Below are 18,812 nucleotides of genomic sequence, written 5' to 3'. Positions count from 1 at the left end.
ATTCCTATACATTTATATACACACAGTATTCAGGGAGGACAGTATCTTCTGAGTTGAAATCCTGACTTGTGCTTTCCCCTCCAATAATTACATCAAAAAAGTAGGGTTTTTTGTCCAAAAAAAAAAAAAAAAAAAGACTCAGAGAGAACAACAACATTTTGCTCCTAGCATTGAAAAGCTTTCCAGTTGCTCATGCAACCATAGGCAAATTTTGGTATGTGAAGAGAATTTTTCTAGCTCCAAAAAGTTATCAGAAGCTACTGCTGCATCCAGAGACTCTTGACTGGTGATAAATGCTAAGCACTTTGGAGCAGTCATATCTGAGTCTGCAACACATGAATCGGGGGTGTATAGGGTGGTGGTGCAGGTGATGGCTTTATTCCTCTGACTCTCATGTAGGATAGAAACTGCTCTGGGATCTCAGCTAAAACATCTTTAGCAAGCCTTGCCATGCTTAACACGTGGTTTCCACTTCTGTCAATGTAATCTCGGAATGGCACAAACTACAAAACAAAAGAGATGTTCACATAGGTCATTATGCAGACAAAGAATACATCTAACAACATAAAAATAAGAAAGTTTTATCTAGGGAGTTAGAATACATGAATATGCTACCTTGCACATTTTAAATATACATATTTTATATTATACATTTAATATATACACATTGTATCTCGATTTTTAATTTTTAATCCATCTGCTAGTAGAAATGATGTCATGCTTTCACTTGGGTGAAGTTCTTCACATAAACCACGACTAGCTCAGATTCCTAATTAAGTATTTCACCGATATATTTGGTTTATCTCTCAACCCTTTTCATACAAGAAAGTAATTCTGCCTCAGAAAGCTATTCTTAGTTTACATTTCCTGCTTGTGGGGCTCTCCTACCAGACTGCCTCTGCTCTGCAGTTTGTGAACAGAATTTTTGCCATCTGAAGTGAACAAAACAGAAAGGATGACTTTATATTCTTGACCATTTTACATTATGCCTAGCAGAACTACGAACCACCTGAACATGTTTTATATGATACTAACAAATGCATAAAGAATCTAAGCAAAAAGGATGGGATTCAAAAAAGAACTTGTTATGTGATACCCAGATCTGTAACACCTAAAAAGTTAGCTACCCAGCTCTGGCTTGGATTTCATAGTAATTAATGAGATGCTTGTGCTACTCTTATAGAAAAAAGAAATAATCTAGGCTCCTTGATTTTTATTCACAACAGACAGCATGCAGAGATGTACTGGGTTAAGCCAGCTAATAGGTTATGCCAAAGGGAAGGCTGATTTGAAATTCTGCTTCTTGTGCAGATTTTGGAGCCTATCTCAGGGCAACAGCTGGGTGACTTTTCAAAATTGGGATTCAATGTCCAAAACTATTTCTGGTACTGATATGCTAGGCTATGCTATGCTGGAATTCAAAGCACAATGGTGGTGCCTTTCCACCCCCTCACAAAACAGGGAAGATTTAATTGTTAACTGTTGTACTCCAGGATAAAACTAGAATTGATTGAGAAGTCAGACCCACAGATCTCTCATCTCCTGGCTGAACTGTAAAATCTGAAGACTCTTTTGCCCATTATACCAATCAGACAAATTTTGCTTTCATGGATGCACAGCAACCAAGGCTACAGATTAAACTCCATTTTTCTAAAAAGCATTGAAGTTTTCAAGATTTAGAGGAACACTGAATTACAGTGAGAGTTTAGTCTACACTGTATTTCTGAGATCCTGAGTTTTCCAGAAAAGACAGAAATAAACAAAAAAAATCTACTAAATATATTAAATAAAGTGAAAAAAAAAAACCTATTGGGGGAAAAAGAAACCAACTCAAAAACCCAACCAAAACCAAAGACAACACTTCAGCAATAAAGAACTTGAATTAATTAAATCATTTTTACAACAGCTTGGAAAGCATTTCTCACCCTGGACTTAACGAAACCTATCTAGGCATCAATCTCCTCCTAAAAGGTGTTTAGGATTCAAGTAAGAGATGACTCTTCCCATAACTCTCTTGAAAAGGATCTCAAATTGCCAGAAAAAAGGCTTCAAGCCTAGGTATTTGAACTATGTTGAATTAAACTGAAACCTGTGACCAAATTAAGTGTGAACAGCTACTGATTAGGGCATTTCCCCAGGAAGCAGTAGGTCTGCAGTTTCTTAGAAGATGATCACTTAGTCACAGAATTGTTGAAGCTAGAAGTGACCTTTAGATACCCTTTAGTCCAACCTCGCTGCTCTTGTTGCTGCAGTCAACAAGACTACAAGAGCAGTCAGCAAGACTATTCAATGAGAGTAGCCTTTATTCCAGACAGGAGCATCCTTCACCTCTTCACTGTGTTGTGTCCGAGAATCTATCAGGCGTAAGGGCAGGAGAACAGGCAAAAAGGAACTCGATTTTAGGGTATTAAGCCAGGAAGCAAGGTATCTGCAGTTCCATAATTAGCTGTCTTAGCTATTTGTGTGTTTATTCAGTAACTCTTCAATACAAGAGACAAGCACATACAGTGACATTTACTAGTACTGACTCCTCCATTTCATAAAAAAAGCTCTAGCAGTTTTCAGAAGCCAGCCCAGCACTGCCCCATTTCAAGTGGTTGTTCGCTCTTAAACTCCATCATCTTTTCTGTAAGAATACCTCTGACTGTCCCCAGAAGCATGAAGTCAGAAGAATAACAAAACCAAAACAAGCACGTCTGTAGCCGGCTGGTTTACACATTCAGCTGGGAAGGGATAAGCTTGGTGTTCATTTCCCCCTCGTGTGGTTATTCATTTTCTAATGCCATGTCAGTCTTATGTAAAAAGCACATGCAGTCTCAGTTAAAGAACAAAATGTGCCCCTTCCCAGGAGATCATCTGACCCATTATGCAGACATAAAAGCTCAGGCCACTGTTCTGCAGCAAAGGGAGGCTATTTCAACAGTGTAATTGTTGAAATGCAATTATACAATATAGATGGCCTGAATTAGTTCTCCCTCCCCTCTCCTTACAGTATATAGATGTCGGAGGAGCTGGAGGAACTACAGACAGATAAGATATAGATACTGATGGAATGTAAAGTGCTTTTTCTATAGTTTGCGAGTTTAATTTAAAAGGCTCATATACAAAATTTTCAAGAGAAACAATAGGTACATTACTACGACAAAGTATTTTCCTAAAACTTTGTAAATAGAAAAAGGATAATTTAATTTCTGCTCCTTTGTTAACTGAGGAAGAATTGGTACACCTATAATACTGAGTCCCTACAATACGTATGTATACTAGCAAGGCAGGTGTCATGGTTTAACCCCAGTCAGCAACTAAGCACCACACAGCAACTAGCTCACCTTCCCCGCCCCCAGTGGAACGGGGAAATCGGGGAAGAAAAAAAAAGTAAAACCCGTGGGTTGAGATAAAGGCAGTTTAATAGGACAGCAGAGGAAGAGAAAGTAATAATGATAATAATGATAAAAGAATATACAGAACAAGTGATGCACAATGCAATTGCTCACCACCCGCCGACCGATACCCAGACAGTTCCCGAGCAGCGATCGCTGCTCCCCAGCCAACCCCCCCAGTTTCTATACTGAGCATGACGCCATATGGTATGGAATAGCCCTTTGGTCAGTTTGGATCAACTATTCTGGCTGTGCCCCCTCCCAGCTTCTTGTGCACCTGGCAGAGCATGGGAAGCTGAAAAGTCTTTGACTAGCATAAGCAGTACTTAGCAACAACTAAAACATCGGTGTGTTATCAACATTCTTCTCCTACTAAATCCAAAACACAGCACTATGCCAGCTACTAGGAAGAAAATTAACTCTATCCCAGCTGAAACCAGGACAGAGGGAATAAGGAAGGTCATGCCTTTACATGAATTGCAGTCAGTAGTAAATATAATAGATACAGTGACTCACTGTTAGCAGGCAAATTTTTCCTTTACTAATTTAATTAAAATAGTCTACAGTACTGTTAAAATTAACAGTTAATTTCACTAGCTAATTTTAACTAACCTGATACACAAAAAAAGACAAACTTTTTATATTTGAGTAGTTAATTTTATAAAAGCAAATCAGTTTTATCCTGCCAGATATAAAATAAAGGTCATACCAAACCTAAAGGGTTTGACATTATCCCTTTTTATTTATTTAGCTAGCCTATAATGTATTTGTTAGTATTTAGACCGAAAAAGAGCACAAAATAATACTGCGTTTAGGTAATTTAATATGGCTTGGGGCAAAGTTCTGATTGAAATATGTTAATAGTAAATAAATGTTTTATCACGTTTCTGATATGCAATGAATTCTAAAGAAATACAAAAGTGTATTAATTGCATATTATTTTTTATTTCTCAGCAGAAATTAGAATATTTCTGATGCAAAGCATTTTCACAAATCTTGTTTATAACATTTGAAGAACTCTATCCATTTATGCTCTTTGAATATAAAACCAGCAGCTTTTGGAACTGTTGTTGTTTGGAGAAATTATGTATAATTACCTTGCGTATATTTAAATGCATTTAAATGTAAGTGAGATGCATGCCAGAGATATCGGAATTAGCTTTAAAAGAATCTGACACGGCACAGGGCTTTGCAGAAATACTAGTTTGGGATCCAGAAACACTTCCAGCTCTGGAGGCAGATCTCCACGTATTGCTCTGTTGAACAGCACTGACGTATATAGCGTAACAGATTACAGACAGCCCCTCTCTAGCCCAATATGGACTACCAAGGACCGTTATAAAGGCTTTGACAAAATGAGAAACATTTGTTCTTGCCACCTGTTCAGCTGTCCAGCTTCTCCTCATCCCTACTTTTATAATTACCTTTTTGACAACACTGACTAAAGCAGCCAGCGTGTCTTACTCTTCTAAGAGTTTTGATATGTCACTCTCCCATCAGTTGTTTTCTCTGTATGCTGCAGAAATGAAAAAAAGTCTCCTTTTCAACTATTAGAAAAAGTAATTCAGGAATCTATTCTTTACTGTATATCCATACAGATTATGAGGGTAATTTAACTGTTTACATCATCTTCTCATTTCTGATCTCCATTTATGAAAAACATAGAGAGGGAATTTTAATATAGTATTTATTGCACTGAGAAGCTTTAAGACTGTAAAAAAAGAACCGATCATTTTAATTGCCATATATTTATGTAGACTTGTTTATTTTGTATTCTAAACAAAAAGAACTATAAAATCAGGTGTCATATACATACACTTCCTTAGATTGAGATATTGTATCCACCAGCAGTTACAAATCCTTAAACATTCACATACAGTGTTTGTAACATTAAACATTTTGAAAAGTTTCAGTTCCTGCATATATAAATTAAAACAAATATACACATTCCAAAGTTCATCAGCTGCAGTCAGATCTTAATTATGATTAAAATATTATCACCTGCAATATGAGCTATTCACATAGCTTCATTATTTCATATGTGTGTATATATATATAAATATTCTACTAACCAACAATAATATAAAAATCCAACCTGGCTTGGAGAGAAGTAAGTGAAAATAAGCAAGAGGAAAAATAAGTGAAGACTATGAATTTTGATAAATAGGAAGAATAAAGGGAGAAGAAGAAATGGTAGATCTAAGGTAAGGTTTGAGCCTAAGGATGCTTGTCAGTGTTTAAGAGGCATTTGGACAATGCCCTTAATAACATGCTTTAGCTTTTGGTCAGCCCTGAAGTGATCAGGCAGTTGGACTAGATGATTGCTCTAGGTCCCTTCCAACTAAAATACTCTATTCCATAAATGCATTCAGACACTTCCAGGAAGACATGCCTTCCACAGAAGATTTTGTTTTAGACAGATATAATTCTTTCTACAATCATCAGGTTGATCCATTTTTTCAGTAGTTTGCTGCTTTTCAAATGTCAGCTTCTTTAATACTTCACTTTAGCAAGCAGGGATTAGTGTGTTGAGCCATCAAATGTCTTTCTCTTTGTTTGGTTCCACTTTAGTATCCCATGAAAATAAAAATTGCATAGCTAGTTAATTTTATTTGATCAAGAAAATGATTATGAAATAAAGTCTGTCCAGGGGGGCAGGTAATCAGGAGGCAAGATGGGGTGCCTGGAGCATGGATGAAGTACATAGTTTGGGCAACCTGTGGAGTTCTAGAAAACTGCAGCTCTGAGGGGAAGGGGGATTATGGTAGGTGTGTATGTGCATACAAAACTGTTATATCACCCTGCCAGTGGTTGCATAGGTTTGAATGACAACTACTGGGCTGACTGAACAGGAGCAGGACTGTTCCAGAGCAGGACCCGAACCAGAGGACGCTGGCAGAGAAATGGAGGTGTCTGTGGAATGCAGATGAGAGTAGCACTCTTAGGGCTTGGTTCAGTCACATAAATACAGATCACAGAATCATAGAATGGTTTGGGTTGGAAGGGACCTTTAAAGGTCACCTAGTCCAACCCCCCTGCAGTAAGCAGGGACATCTTCAACTAGATCAGGTTGCTCAGAGCCCTGTCCAACCTGACCTTGAATGTTTCCAGGGATGAGGCATCTACCACCTCTCTGGGCAACCTGTTCCAGCTATCATCTGATGTTCCTTAAAGCACAAGACATCTGCATGGTCGTATGTGGCAGATGCAACACAGGAACTGGGAGACACTCACAGTCTTCTGGTCTGGCAGTTAGAGGCAAGGAAAGGTACCCTAGACATCTCAAATGCATTTGTTAGAAGTCTAGGTATTACCAACTTCCACAAAAGTTGCAGTTTTTCTTTATGGAATCATAGTGAGATTGCAGTACAGAGGCAACTAACTCTCTTCTCATGGCTGTATAACCCTAAGATTTTATATCGGTGTGCCGCCAGTTAGGGGTCATTTCCTAATGAATGCAGATCCACTACTATGTGTTATATAAAGGCTTATAGGTATCACAGAGAGTTTCCGAGCTTGTTATGAATACCCCAAGATAAATTATGTCAGTGCTGAGGTAAAATGAACAGCAGGAATGTAGACAGAAACAAGAATTCAATACAAACAGGATCAGTAAAATCTAACTATGAGAGTAAATTTTCCCTCCCACCTGCACAATGTCTCTTTCTGCAAACTTTCCTCTTGAAGAAATCCTCACTACATCACCATCCAGTTCTTCCATAGCTTAAAAAAAAAGAAACAAAATTAATTCATCTATGAGTTCAGCTACACAACAAAACCAATCTTACTGAGAAAAACTTTAGTCAATTTACATTTTAGAGCAACAAAATCAACAATCGTTATTTAGGTAGCTCTCTAAGACCATTTGTGCCATAAAATACATCATGGTTTGTATTTATTTTGCACTTTTTCATGCTGACAATACATACTTTTTGCCTTTATTGTTATCTTCAGAACAAAACAGATCATGATAAGGTCCTTATCCTTCCGGCTCTCAGACCAGCAAGTATATCTGTTTTGGTAAGGGTATATTTATACTTTTATAGGTGGAGAAGAATTCATCTTCAGCAATTATTCTTACAGAAGATATGATAGGATACAGCACAAAGAGGTAGTAACTCACATTCATACTGGAAAAATAATAACTGTTAATGCATAAGAATGAGGAGTTCTTAAAAAAAAATTATTAAATTTATTGGGTAACTCTTCTTGTATCTTTCTCAGCAGGATCCAGGAAAATTCTAAAATTGTCCAGATACCCAGAAGCCATTCTAGGTAGAAAGGCATACCTGCTCACTGGTCAGTGTTGAAATGGATGGACTTGGGATCACAGATTATTGCTCAGCTGTTGGATCTGCCATCCTACAATCCTTCTTTCAGCATATGCTTTGAAAATCAAAGCCATGCACCACTGAGCTTCTCAGGTTTACAAACTGGGCTGAGTTCACTGAAACCAGTATTTCAAAACCTAGTTCTACCAATGCAAGAACTAGAAAGCATAAACTATGCTATCAGGAGCTAAGCTCAAGCCAAACAAAAGAGCATGTTTGTTCAAAGAAAAAATTAGTAGGTCTGTAGAGCACATTGCCAGATGATGCTGTTGATGCAAAAAACATACTTATGTTCAAACCAGGAGACTGAACAAGTATTTGAAGAAGACATACACTGAAAATTTCCAAAATAGACATAATACACATCCTGCTCAGGAAATTTAAATCTAAAAACAGTATTCAGGGAAGTATCATATTTGCTTATTCTGTTCTTAATGTTATCTAGATAACCACCCATGGCCATGTCAGATACAGAATCCTGGGCAAAAGGGACCTCTGATCTGATCTGCTATAATAATCCTCACATTCTTAAGTAAAGCTCTGCCAAACACATGTGCCACCTATCTGAGCTCCAGACTTTTAAGAACCCCTCCAGTCACCCCCAGAGGCTGGCGGATCCAGGGGGCAGTGATATCTGGAGAGGAGTAGCTTAGTCTCTCTACAGCAGAACTGAGGCTTGACTGGCATTTGAATTGTAAGACAGTGTGTCTGGAACATACACCCTCCTACATACACACTTCTTCAGTGTCCACATCAGACATGGAGACTGTTTTTTCCAGAAGGAATTTCTGCAGGTGGAAAAGTAATTTCTCTGCCCTCTTAGGCATTGATTTGGCACACATCTAATAGGTGAATTTCACTGAGGCAGTATACTCAAGGAGTGTGGGTCCAAAGATGGAAACTGTATCCTGCAGTACAAATATAATCCTGTCTTAAGTGATAGGGATGATACCCCCAAGAACTCTGCAAAGACAACCTCCAGAAGTAAAAAAGACAGAATCTACATGTCCTGACTGATTTAAGGGGAGCCTGGGCAAACCCAAGGACTGGACAACCGGGGAGAAAGGGAAAAGGCAAAGGAGGCATGTGAAAAAAGTAAGCAACATATGACTAAAGTTAGAATTCCCAGGGGTAAAAATGAAGTTTGCAAATTTCCCTCACATGCATTTATGAAGACAAACTGTCTTTTCTCATTGCTTGTGGTGTACAATCATCTGAAGTGTAAGCATCCACCTGGACAATCTCTTCAAGGAATAAGATACTTAAAATTATCACTAATATACCACTTGCCAAAAAGCATAAGAAAGTTAACCCCCAATAACTTTTTTTTGTGTTTTCTTTTTGTTTTCATAGTCTTAGAATATTTGTACAAGAATGAACATGTACAGTCATTAGTGACTATTTACATTATACATCTGTGGTAGTACTAAGTATATTTCATGTACAAAAGAAGGCATACTGTCTAACCAGATGTACTAGAATTAAAAGGAAAGGATGTAGGACTTTGAGGACTAGAAATACAGGGAATGTCTACCCTTCATAGTGCAGTGATATACACAAAGGTACTTAATAAATTAGTCCAAATAACGGCAGCAGCTTAGTAATTGCAATAGAGAATGGTATTCCAGAACATCACATGAAAGAATATATAAACAATCCTGGTAATTTCTCTCCTGTTGTAATAGTCTCTCAATGCTCTACACGATAAGGCTCACTCCTGTTATCTAGTGAAACCCAGTTTAACCCAGATCACCTCCTCAAATGTATTTATTTTTCTCAGTATTTTATTACAGCAGTAAGAACAGATGACCAATATTTCCAGTCAACTGACACTTCACAAGGCAACTAAATACCTGTGTTGAAGAAATTCAACATTATTTGAGTATACTTACTCTACTGTGGGTTTTTTTTCCCCACTCATCTTCTGGAGCTCTGTAAACGCTGAGTCCCCATATGGTTCTGTGACTTGAACACAGAGCCTGAGGGGCTACACAGCTCCACATGGTAGCTTGTAATCATACTGAGTTATCAATCAATCCAGCTGGAAATGTCAACAGTGCTTACTGCTTGCTCCATATTATGGTCTTTTAAAGAACAATATTTGTTTGAAAAGCCACATATTACTAAAATGTAAACAAATATAAAAAATTCTAGGAAAAACACTAGAACACTTACCATCAAACTCTGCTGGTCCTACCCCCACTATAATTATTGACATTGGAAGCTTTGAAGCCTTCAAGAGAAGAAGAAAAAGAGGTTTGGTGCATTACATAACCTCTGCCAATAATATGTGAGATCTGAGGACAATCTGAATAAAAAGCGTGCAGAAGTTATGTTTTAAAGAACAATTTTTTTTCTACCTAAAAAGTTGAGTGGTGTAAACTGCCTGCTTAAGTCGTACAAAACATCTTGAATGAAGATAGAAAGGCAGATGATTATTTTATTTTTTCCTTATAAAGTCTTTTAATCATACAGGAGCATAATTAAACACAACAAACTATGTTAGGATTTAATACTAACATGACAACTAAGATGACAAATTTATCTTAGAAAGTTTTGTAAACTGATAATAATTGCAAATATGTACCTAATGACAGTTTGACATTTATTTAAATGTACTTTGCTGTTTCTTTATATTACATAGCTGCTTGGAACTATGTGACACTATTTTTTACATCAATCTTATGCCAATTTTTCTCAAGAGAATAAGTCACCTATTTAGGCAATATGTATCTTACTTTTCTTCCATGAATGAAATTTGATTCAAGTCAGTCATCCGTGCAACAAAGTAAACAAGATATCAAACTGGCTTATGGTAAGATTTTTAATTTTACTTAATCTTTTTTCATTCAATAAAACAAAGCAAAGATGATATCTGGCTTTCCCTGAATAAATTCTCTGTAAAACCTGTAAAATTATGAAGACACTGTCATAAATATTAGATTCTCCTGCTGTCATAGTAGCACCAGATACCTGCTAGGTTACAGAAATAATCTGAAACTGCCTCTGTTGAGGAGGGTAACAACAGAAAAAAAACATCTACCAAATGTCAGGGTTGACAACTGTTCCTTATTGAGATATTCTGATGAACTGTGAAACGTCTACAGTAATTTTAAACAGGAGTATACACTGGCCAAACATCATAGATGTACCCTTTCTGCTAAATTAAGCTCTGCTTCACTGAAGTCTGAAGTCAAGTGGTTTTAGAACATACTGTTACATTTTTCTTTTGGAATATTAAAAAAAAGTGGTTTTCTCCCTCATTTAAAAGATATTCTCATTTGAGATACACCATCACCATTCTTCATCTGTCATAATACTACATATAAACCCAACTTTCTTTAAGCAGAAGTTTTACAGTTAATCACTGTAAACATGCTATTTAAAACAATGAAAATATGCCATTCTATAAATCACTATTTAATGTTCTACACTATTATACATTATACACTATATACTATACATTGACTGCAAATTCATCACAAAGTGTTACTACATAGTCAATCTTCCGGCTAAAATTTTGTAGCAGAGTAAAAAAAAATTAATCATCCCTTGCTAGTTAAATATTAATATGCTACTGAAGATAACAGTAAAAGCTGTCTGGCCATGGTCCTGGGCAAACAGCTCTAGGTGGCCCTGCTCAAGCAGCGGGGTTGGACCAGATGACCTCCAGAGGTCCCTTCCAACATCAACCAGTCTGTGATTCTGTGATTACGGGCCATAAATACAGTGTAACTGTAACTGAATTACAGTGCACTGCATAAGTCAATAGTAGTGAATACAGAATATTTTCGAGACATGAAGACATTTCTTAGAACAGAATCTTCTGTTTTTCAGGTGTTTTCTAGAATCTTATTGCTTGATTGTACAGAAAACATCCTTTAAAGAGACACCTACTCACACAGACACAGTATTATGTGATACAAGTATATGAAACAGTAAGTGGCAAGGACAGCATAAAGAAAAAGAGTTAAACTTTTGCATATAAACTTAAGTGTTGGCATTTCCTTAATGACAGCATAACCTTTAAACAGTTTGGTAAAACAGAATGTGTCTGACGTGTATGCTGTAATGAGAAAGATGCCTAAAAGCACAATTAGTGTTAAAAAATGAAATACACTCTTCCTGAGTTTTATACATATCAAGTTGCATTGAACATCACTGCCCTTTTTATTATTTTGGATATTATTGAGACTGAAAAAACTGCTCTTGAATAGCTTTTAATTAGTTCTGTTATGGTATACTGTGCTCACACTTCAAGAAGTATACAGAAAAATCAATGCACCTTCATAAAAAGAAAAGACTGTAAATATTCCCAAACTACCACTCATTCCAAGCTAACAACACATCCGCTGTACTTCCAGACAGTTGCAGACTAACAGCTATTGTTAATGGAAATGAACTATTACTGGAAACAAGGTTTTTCTGTATGTCGTGGTGGCAAATTAATCTTACAAGATATCAGCCAACTGGACTTGCTGATCTCTTACTCACGGACTTCAAATTGAGGTGTGAGTTAAATCAAGAGCTGCTCTTTTTTCTCCATGGGGCCTTTTTGTCACCTAAAAGAAGCTCATCTAAAAGCAGCTATGTTCCAAACTTCCAGGCTAGACTAAAGGATGAACTTCCAAGCTAAAAGCTTGTTTATGTCCTTTAAAAGTGAGAGTCAGTTTATCCTATTTTAATACTGAAAGCTGGAAGAGGAGAGAAAGTAAGCCAGTACCTTCAAACACAGCTACAGCTTTGGGTGTACAAACTTACCAGGTGGGCTGTCAGACTCCTTATTAATACACAGACTCTGTCTACATGCTGTTGGCTGGAACTTGAAGGCATCTTACTCTCCAGTGAAATACAGGACATTTCAGTAATATTTTCATGTGCACCCTACAAACCGGAACAGTACTGAATCTCTACAGGAGGTAGTGAAAGTGGGCCTTCAAAAATATGCCACCTAATTCTACACTACTCATTTTGACAGGATGCTTAATTAATTTAATGTAGGCTTTTCACCCACCACTTCACTATTAACTAGATCCACTGTGGTATGTTCAAAACTGTTGGTACAGATCTTTTCAAACCCTGTCTGGAAGTTGTTTCTGTGTGTACTTTCCTCTGACATTTCCTAGGGGCAAAAGCAAAATGGAACCTGTTCATAATACAGAATACTACTTATATGCATAATAGTTTTGAAGAGAAAAATATTGAAAATAATACAGCAATTGAGAAACAATTAAGAATTTTCAAAATTCTAGGGGACCGTTTAGAAGGAAATTAGATGGCTGGTATGCTTGCCATTTGGGATCAGAAAGTTTGGGGCAGTTTTTAAAAAGGGGGGTGACCAAAGCTGTCTGCAATTACTAAAGATTAACAGTTCACTATGAAAAACTGCATGGTGGGATATGCATGCTGAAGGAGGAGGCAAGAAGCAGATGAGGAAAATCCTATGAACATACAGTGTTAGACAGAAGAGTATAATTTCCCCCAGAACACTATCTAGTTAAGCTGAGATTCAACTTTTGCTTTCTTTTTGTCTTTATGCATAATAAACTTTTGCTGTTTGGAAAAAATGGCTAATTTATAGAACAAATTTAGTGCCTGAAATATTAACTGATTTAGTTCATTGCCTAAAATATTAATTCCTAGAAACATAATTCTTTTAAATTTCAATACTTTCAGCAAAACTTACATTCACTATGGATTCTTTTGTCTGAGCCATATCGGAAATAACCCCATCTGTAATAATGAGAAGAACAAAATACTGGGAGCCATCTTTTACTGAAGCAGCGTATCTAAGGGAAGAAAAACCAACATTATAATAGTAAAAAAACCTTTATACAAAGGAATATGAAAAGAAGCTGTATTTTTAAAATTTGACTACTAAGAACTAATAAAAATAAAGAAACATGATACAGGGGATTTCAAAAGTAAAGACATTCATAATTAGGATGGACATTCTACTTTTAAATGAGAACATTAGAAAAACGTAACTAATACAATATTGATATTGATAATCTGCATGTGTTGAATCAGTGAAAAATGGGAACTGTAGCACTACCAAGAGGAGCATGGACAGACTGTGCTTTATAGAATCACAAGTTGTTAGAAAGTCTAAGTTATTTAATAGTTATTACCTCTGGGGAACAGAGTTTGGTATGAAGGGCCTACATTAATATTGAATGGTTGGTTTTATAGCACAAATAAAATTTATCAAGAATCAGCACATTGCATAAATATTTCTTCTTCTTTTTTTTTTTTTTTTTTTTTTTCATCTTACAAAACCAGGTTACTTACTGTTCACCATGCTTGCAGATTTATAGTTTATAGGCACATTTGTAGAATGGCTGAACATGCACTCTGCAACCCTGGCTTAGATATTCATCCCTTTGCACTACCCATAGATGTCCTTTCAAGACTCAAGCTTCTCCCTGTGCTGTACACGAATACAAGACAAAACACATCCAGTGCCATTCCAGTTCCACCTCAGCCAAAGGACCCAAGAAGCAAATGCTCTTTGAAAATGAGCAGCTTTTGAAGATTTGGAAAGTCTTGAAATATAGTGAGTCCATAGTAGCCCCACTGAACTGTACGGCCTGCATACCAGAAACTAAGACTTCAGTTCATTTATCTTCAATTCCCAAGGGTCAAAGTATCCTATACAGTTAGTGAAGAACTTCTTTTGTGCAGAGCAGGCTGCTTCACTTGACAGCAGCCAGTATAGTTCCTACTTTCAGGAAGGCTCTTGGTGCTGTGAAGGAGTCAAACAGTAGAACCTTGTAATAAAAGTAGCAATGAGTAGTATGGAGAGCAGTACCAAAAAAAAAAAAAAGTCAGCTCCATATGAATACTGTGGAATATATGCCAAGTGCAGAATATGGCTATCAAAGAACTCACTATCTTATTGGTCACTGAACATGAAAGGCCTGGGTCACTTAACAGGGTATGTTCTAATGCTCATGATGACTGCATATGCTTAGAAAATTCTAACTCTGATGTTACACAGTGCATTTGCAAGCAAGTATTGCCAATAAGTAAGATGCTGTAACCACAACATTTACAAGAGTTTGGAGGAATGTGTGCAAAATGGAATCTGCAACTCACAGAAAGCCATCACATTCCTCCCTCTCCCTCCCCAAGATACAGATGGGTAGAAAAGCCACACAGACAATGAACCTGTTGAATATCGTCTATTTGCATGCTGGCAGTAGGGACTGATAGTTAAATATCTAGATTAGCAAGACCTACTATGGAATACATTTTCACTACCACGCAGAGACTTCTTTTATCTCATTTTTCCACAATGCTGACAATCTTTTCAATGATGACTGCAGTGACAAGGGATGATGAGAGAGGAAAATAAAAATTCATTATCCTTTCTGAGGACTTCATGCTGTCTACATACCTACACTGAAGAAATGGAACAGAAATTTGGTTATTTCAAATTTTCCACAGAATAAAACATTCTGAAGTCTTTTGCAAGAAATATCTTATATGAGGAGGTAAAATGACAGAAGATACTAGGTCAAATCTCATGCAGTTTAGATAAATCCCTAGCTGGGGGAAGGATAATAAACTCATTATCTGCTTAAAGAGCTTCTTAAGAGTTCCGAGATCACAACAGGATTATAATATCTGATGTTGTTTCTAGAGATTTCATCAGAGGCATATTTTTAAGTGTGAGGGATGTGGGAAGAAGAAATTTCTTTGAGACTGAAGGTAGATTCAAAGAGTAACTGCAGACTAGATCATAATTTCTAGTACCATGTCTATGAAAGTCAATAGAATAGCCAAGAAACTGAGCCTTGAAGGAAAATTATGTTACTGAGAACTGGACTGGTACATGGATTATGTACCATGGATCACGCAGTAGAAATCCTCATGAAGATACTTAGCTTTTCCACTATAATGTAGTGTGATTTGCTACCAGAAGGAGTTCCCAAAGTTTGCAACAACTTGATATTTAGACAAAAGTTCAGTGGAAGAACTACAAATGCTGGTGACAGGCTCCTGTAATTCTGCACAAGTTGACAAATATTCCTGAGAAGCAACTGGTGAGAAAAGGAATTCAACTTATTCCAATGCTTTGATTGTACCAGATCAAGAATTTCAATTTTTGCAATGAACAGGAGGCTTAAGGTTAATTGCCAAATTCTGAACCAACCAGCTCAGCTGATACGACCAGTTCTAAAGAAGAAGAGCCAGAAAAGTCAATGGGTTAGATTTCCAGTTAACATGGCTAATGCAGACACTGAATGCCACATATATGGAATTCAGCTGTCATAAGGATTGGCATATTTCCTCACAATCTGAAAACTGCTACCGGAGAGATCCTGTCAAAAGGAGACATAAAAAGGAGACAGCTAGTTGCTAAAGACAAGCAATGAAATATACATGTACATGATTTGAATGGTATGATTTGAAGATGGAACAACTAATCTTAATGATAATAACTGAAATCAGCTATCTAGCCATGCTAGGGTGCACAGAAATTCTTTGCACCATAGAATTTGCAAATTATTTTTCATTGGGCTGTAGAACTAACAGCAGCAAGAACGGATAGTAAATAAATATTTTTTGCTAAAACAATTAACTATTTTGCAAGCTCATAAATAAAACATTAACAGTACAATGATTTACACATCCCTACTGCTTTATTTTATAAACATTAGTTCTTTCTCTGTATGTATAAATAAAATAAAATCTGTTCAGGTAGTTACTCAGCTAAATTATCTGAGCCATATCACTTTTCCTATACCAACACATGGAGGTATACTATAAGTCAAGACCTTGTCTGCCAAAATAAGGCAATATTATCCTTCTTAAGAAACTTCTACAAACACAAGAAGGGTTTTACTTTGAGAAGTTAAATGAGGTGTTGCATAACATAGCACCATGGCTCCCCAATGGTGGCTGCTATGCTATTGACTTAACAGTACCACTACCAACTGGGAATTGTTGCCACAGAGAGCCCTGGAAAATTTTGTTAATGTTTTGGACACTTTGAGATTAGAGGAACTACATATGCCTAAAAAAAAATTGCATTTTATAAATTTTTTGATAGATTTATGTCTTTTCTGTGAAGCAAAAGTTTTGTGCTCCAAAGGACAAAAAAGGAACATGGCAGAGTGAGCTCACAAAAGTTTTCTTTCATTATGATTTCTCCTAAGGTTTTAACACAGAGTGGATCAACTGGATCACTTGTATTTATTTTTAATCAGTGATAAAATTCTGCATAATACTAGCACATGGTCTTCAAACCTACTCAAAGGTCCAAGTTAATCATGTTAGACTGAATAAACAAAACAACTGCAAATACTTCTTTCTATGTTTAGCATCATGTGACTGTTAGCCTTTTATATGTGATAGCTGTGCTGACAATAAGAAGTTTCCGCAAAGTACCTGTTGTGATGCTTACCTGGCTACATGATTAATTACAGGGGCAAAGTTTGTTGGTCCATAAAGCTGTACAGATTTTAGACTCCTGTAATATGCCTCCATTACACCATCGATTCCGTGGCAGTATGGATTTTGAGGGTTTCCATTCTAATGAAAATAAGAGATGATTAATCACTAAAAGTAATTATGAAGCAAAAATTATGTAGGTTAATAAACAGTACCCAGTGTACATTTTTAAATGACAAAGACCGAAGCATTCTAGGATCTATTAGTTTACTACAAATACCCAATGTAAGTGCTATGGCTGGTTGTGAGTGTTAACTGCATAGGGAAGGAGGTTCTAGCAATCTCATGTTATATGCAGTCTGAATCACTGGAACTGGTTCCTAGACATAAATACCATCTTAAGTGGAATTAAACAGTCTTTCTTACATGCAACAGTAACAGGCATTTCCCTGTGTGGATTTAAGGTATGAATTACAGGGCAGATGTAAAACTGGAATCACGTTTAGGAGCACGGTTCTGGCTCAATGATTTCTTATTTTAAAAATGTGAAAAAAAAGAAATAGTAGCCAGATCCTGATGTTCATACAGCATGTGAGTATAAGGTAAACTATAAACTCTTCATTGTTTTGGTACAATGTTTCTGCATTGGAAAACTGATTTTTGACCTGGTATAAACAGTTGAAGAAAGGAACTTATTCTTTGGGAACCCACTGAAACGGCTGGAACTGTAAATTCTTTGGGTAGGCATTTTACTTCCTATCTCCATAATGACTCTATAAATGAGGATACCTATTTACACATGACAATACAAACACATAAGCTAAATCCTAGATTAATGACCCATGTGTCAAGCCAGACAAATGATCCATGTAAGTATTCAAAACCTTCCGTGTAAGTATTCAAAACCTTGGCTCTACACAAACGCACGCAGCATGGGGAACAAACAGGAGGAGCTGGAAGCTGCTGTGCTACTAGACAGCTACGACCTGATTGCCGTAACCGAAACCTGGTGGGACGAATCCCATGACTGGAATGTGGCTATTGATGGCTACAGGCTCTTCAGAAGGGACAGGCGAGGAAGGAGGGGTGGAGGCGTTGCCCTCTACGTAAAGAAATCACTGCAGTGTGAAGAGCTGTCCCTGAAGAATAGCCACAAGCAGGTCGAAAGCTTATGGGTAAGAGTCAGAGACAGAGGCAACAAAGGGAACCTTGTGCTTGGTGTCTACTACAGGCCGCCTGATCAAGGGGAGCCTGCTGACGAAGCCTTCTTCCTCCAGCTCCAGGAGGCTTTGTGCTTGCAGACTCTTGGCCTGCTGGGGGACTTCAACCACCCTGACATTTGCTGGAAAAGCAACACGGCGAGCTGTAGGCAATCCAGGAGATTCCTGGAATGCACAGACGACAACTTCCTAAGCCAGGTAATAGACACACCTACCCGAGGGGATGCAATACTGGACCTGATGGTCACCAATGCAAATGAGCTCATTGGTGATGTCAAGACTGGAGGCAGCTTGGGCTGCAGTGATCACGCATTGGTGGAGTTCACGCTCCTGAGGGACATGGGAAAAGCGAGGAGTGCAGTCAGGACCCTAAATTTTAGGAAAGCAAACTTCCAGCTCTTCAAGGAGTTAGTCAGAAGGACCCCCGGGAGATGGTCCTCAGGGACAGGGGAATGGAACAGAGTTGGCAGATCTTTAAGGACATC

General features: G+C 37.3%; 1 protein-coding gene across 2 annotated transcripts in view; it reads right to left on the bottom strand.

The window, feature by feature from the left end:
- Window positions 1-314: 314 nt before the first annotated feature.
- Window positions 315-18,812, bottom strand: part of CPNE8 (copine 8) — a 108,724-nt gene continuing 90,226 nt past the window's right edge. For both annotated transcript variants that reach the window (XM_075709156.1, XM_075709165.1), the window contains 5 exons: window positions 17,121-17,248; window positions 13,395-13,497; window positions 9,884-9,941; window positions 7,027-7,100; window positions 315-503 (listed from right to left, as the gene is read on the bottom strand). In XM_075709156.1, the coding sequence (XP_075565271.1) occupies window positions 315-503; window positions 7,027-7,100; window positions 9,884-9,941; window positions 13,395-13,497; window positions 17,121-17,248 (552 nt within the window). The remainder of the gene's footprint in view (window positions 504-7,026; window positions 7,101-9,883; window positions 9,942-13,394; window positions 13,498-17,120; window positions 17,249-18,812) is intronic.

The sequence above is a fragment of the Pelecanus crispus genome, chromosome 1 (genome assembly GCF_030463565.1).
Source record: "Pelecanus crispus isolate bPelCri1 chromosome 1, bPelCri1.pri, whole genome shotgun sequence".
Lineage (NCBI taxonomy): Eukaryota > Metazoa > Chordata > Aves > Pelecaniformes > Pelecanidae > Pelecanus > Pelecanus crispus.
The sequence above is the reverse complement of the archived record's forward strand: the minus strand, read 5'-3'. Positions and strand labels throughout refer to the sequence as shown.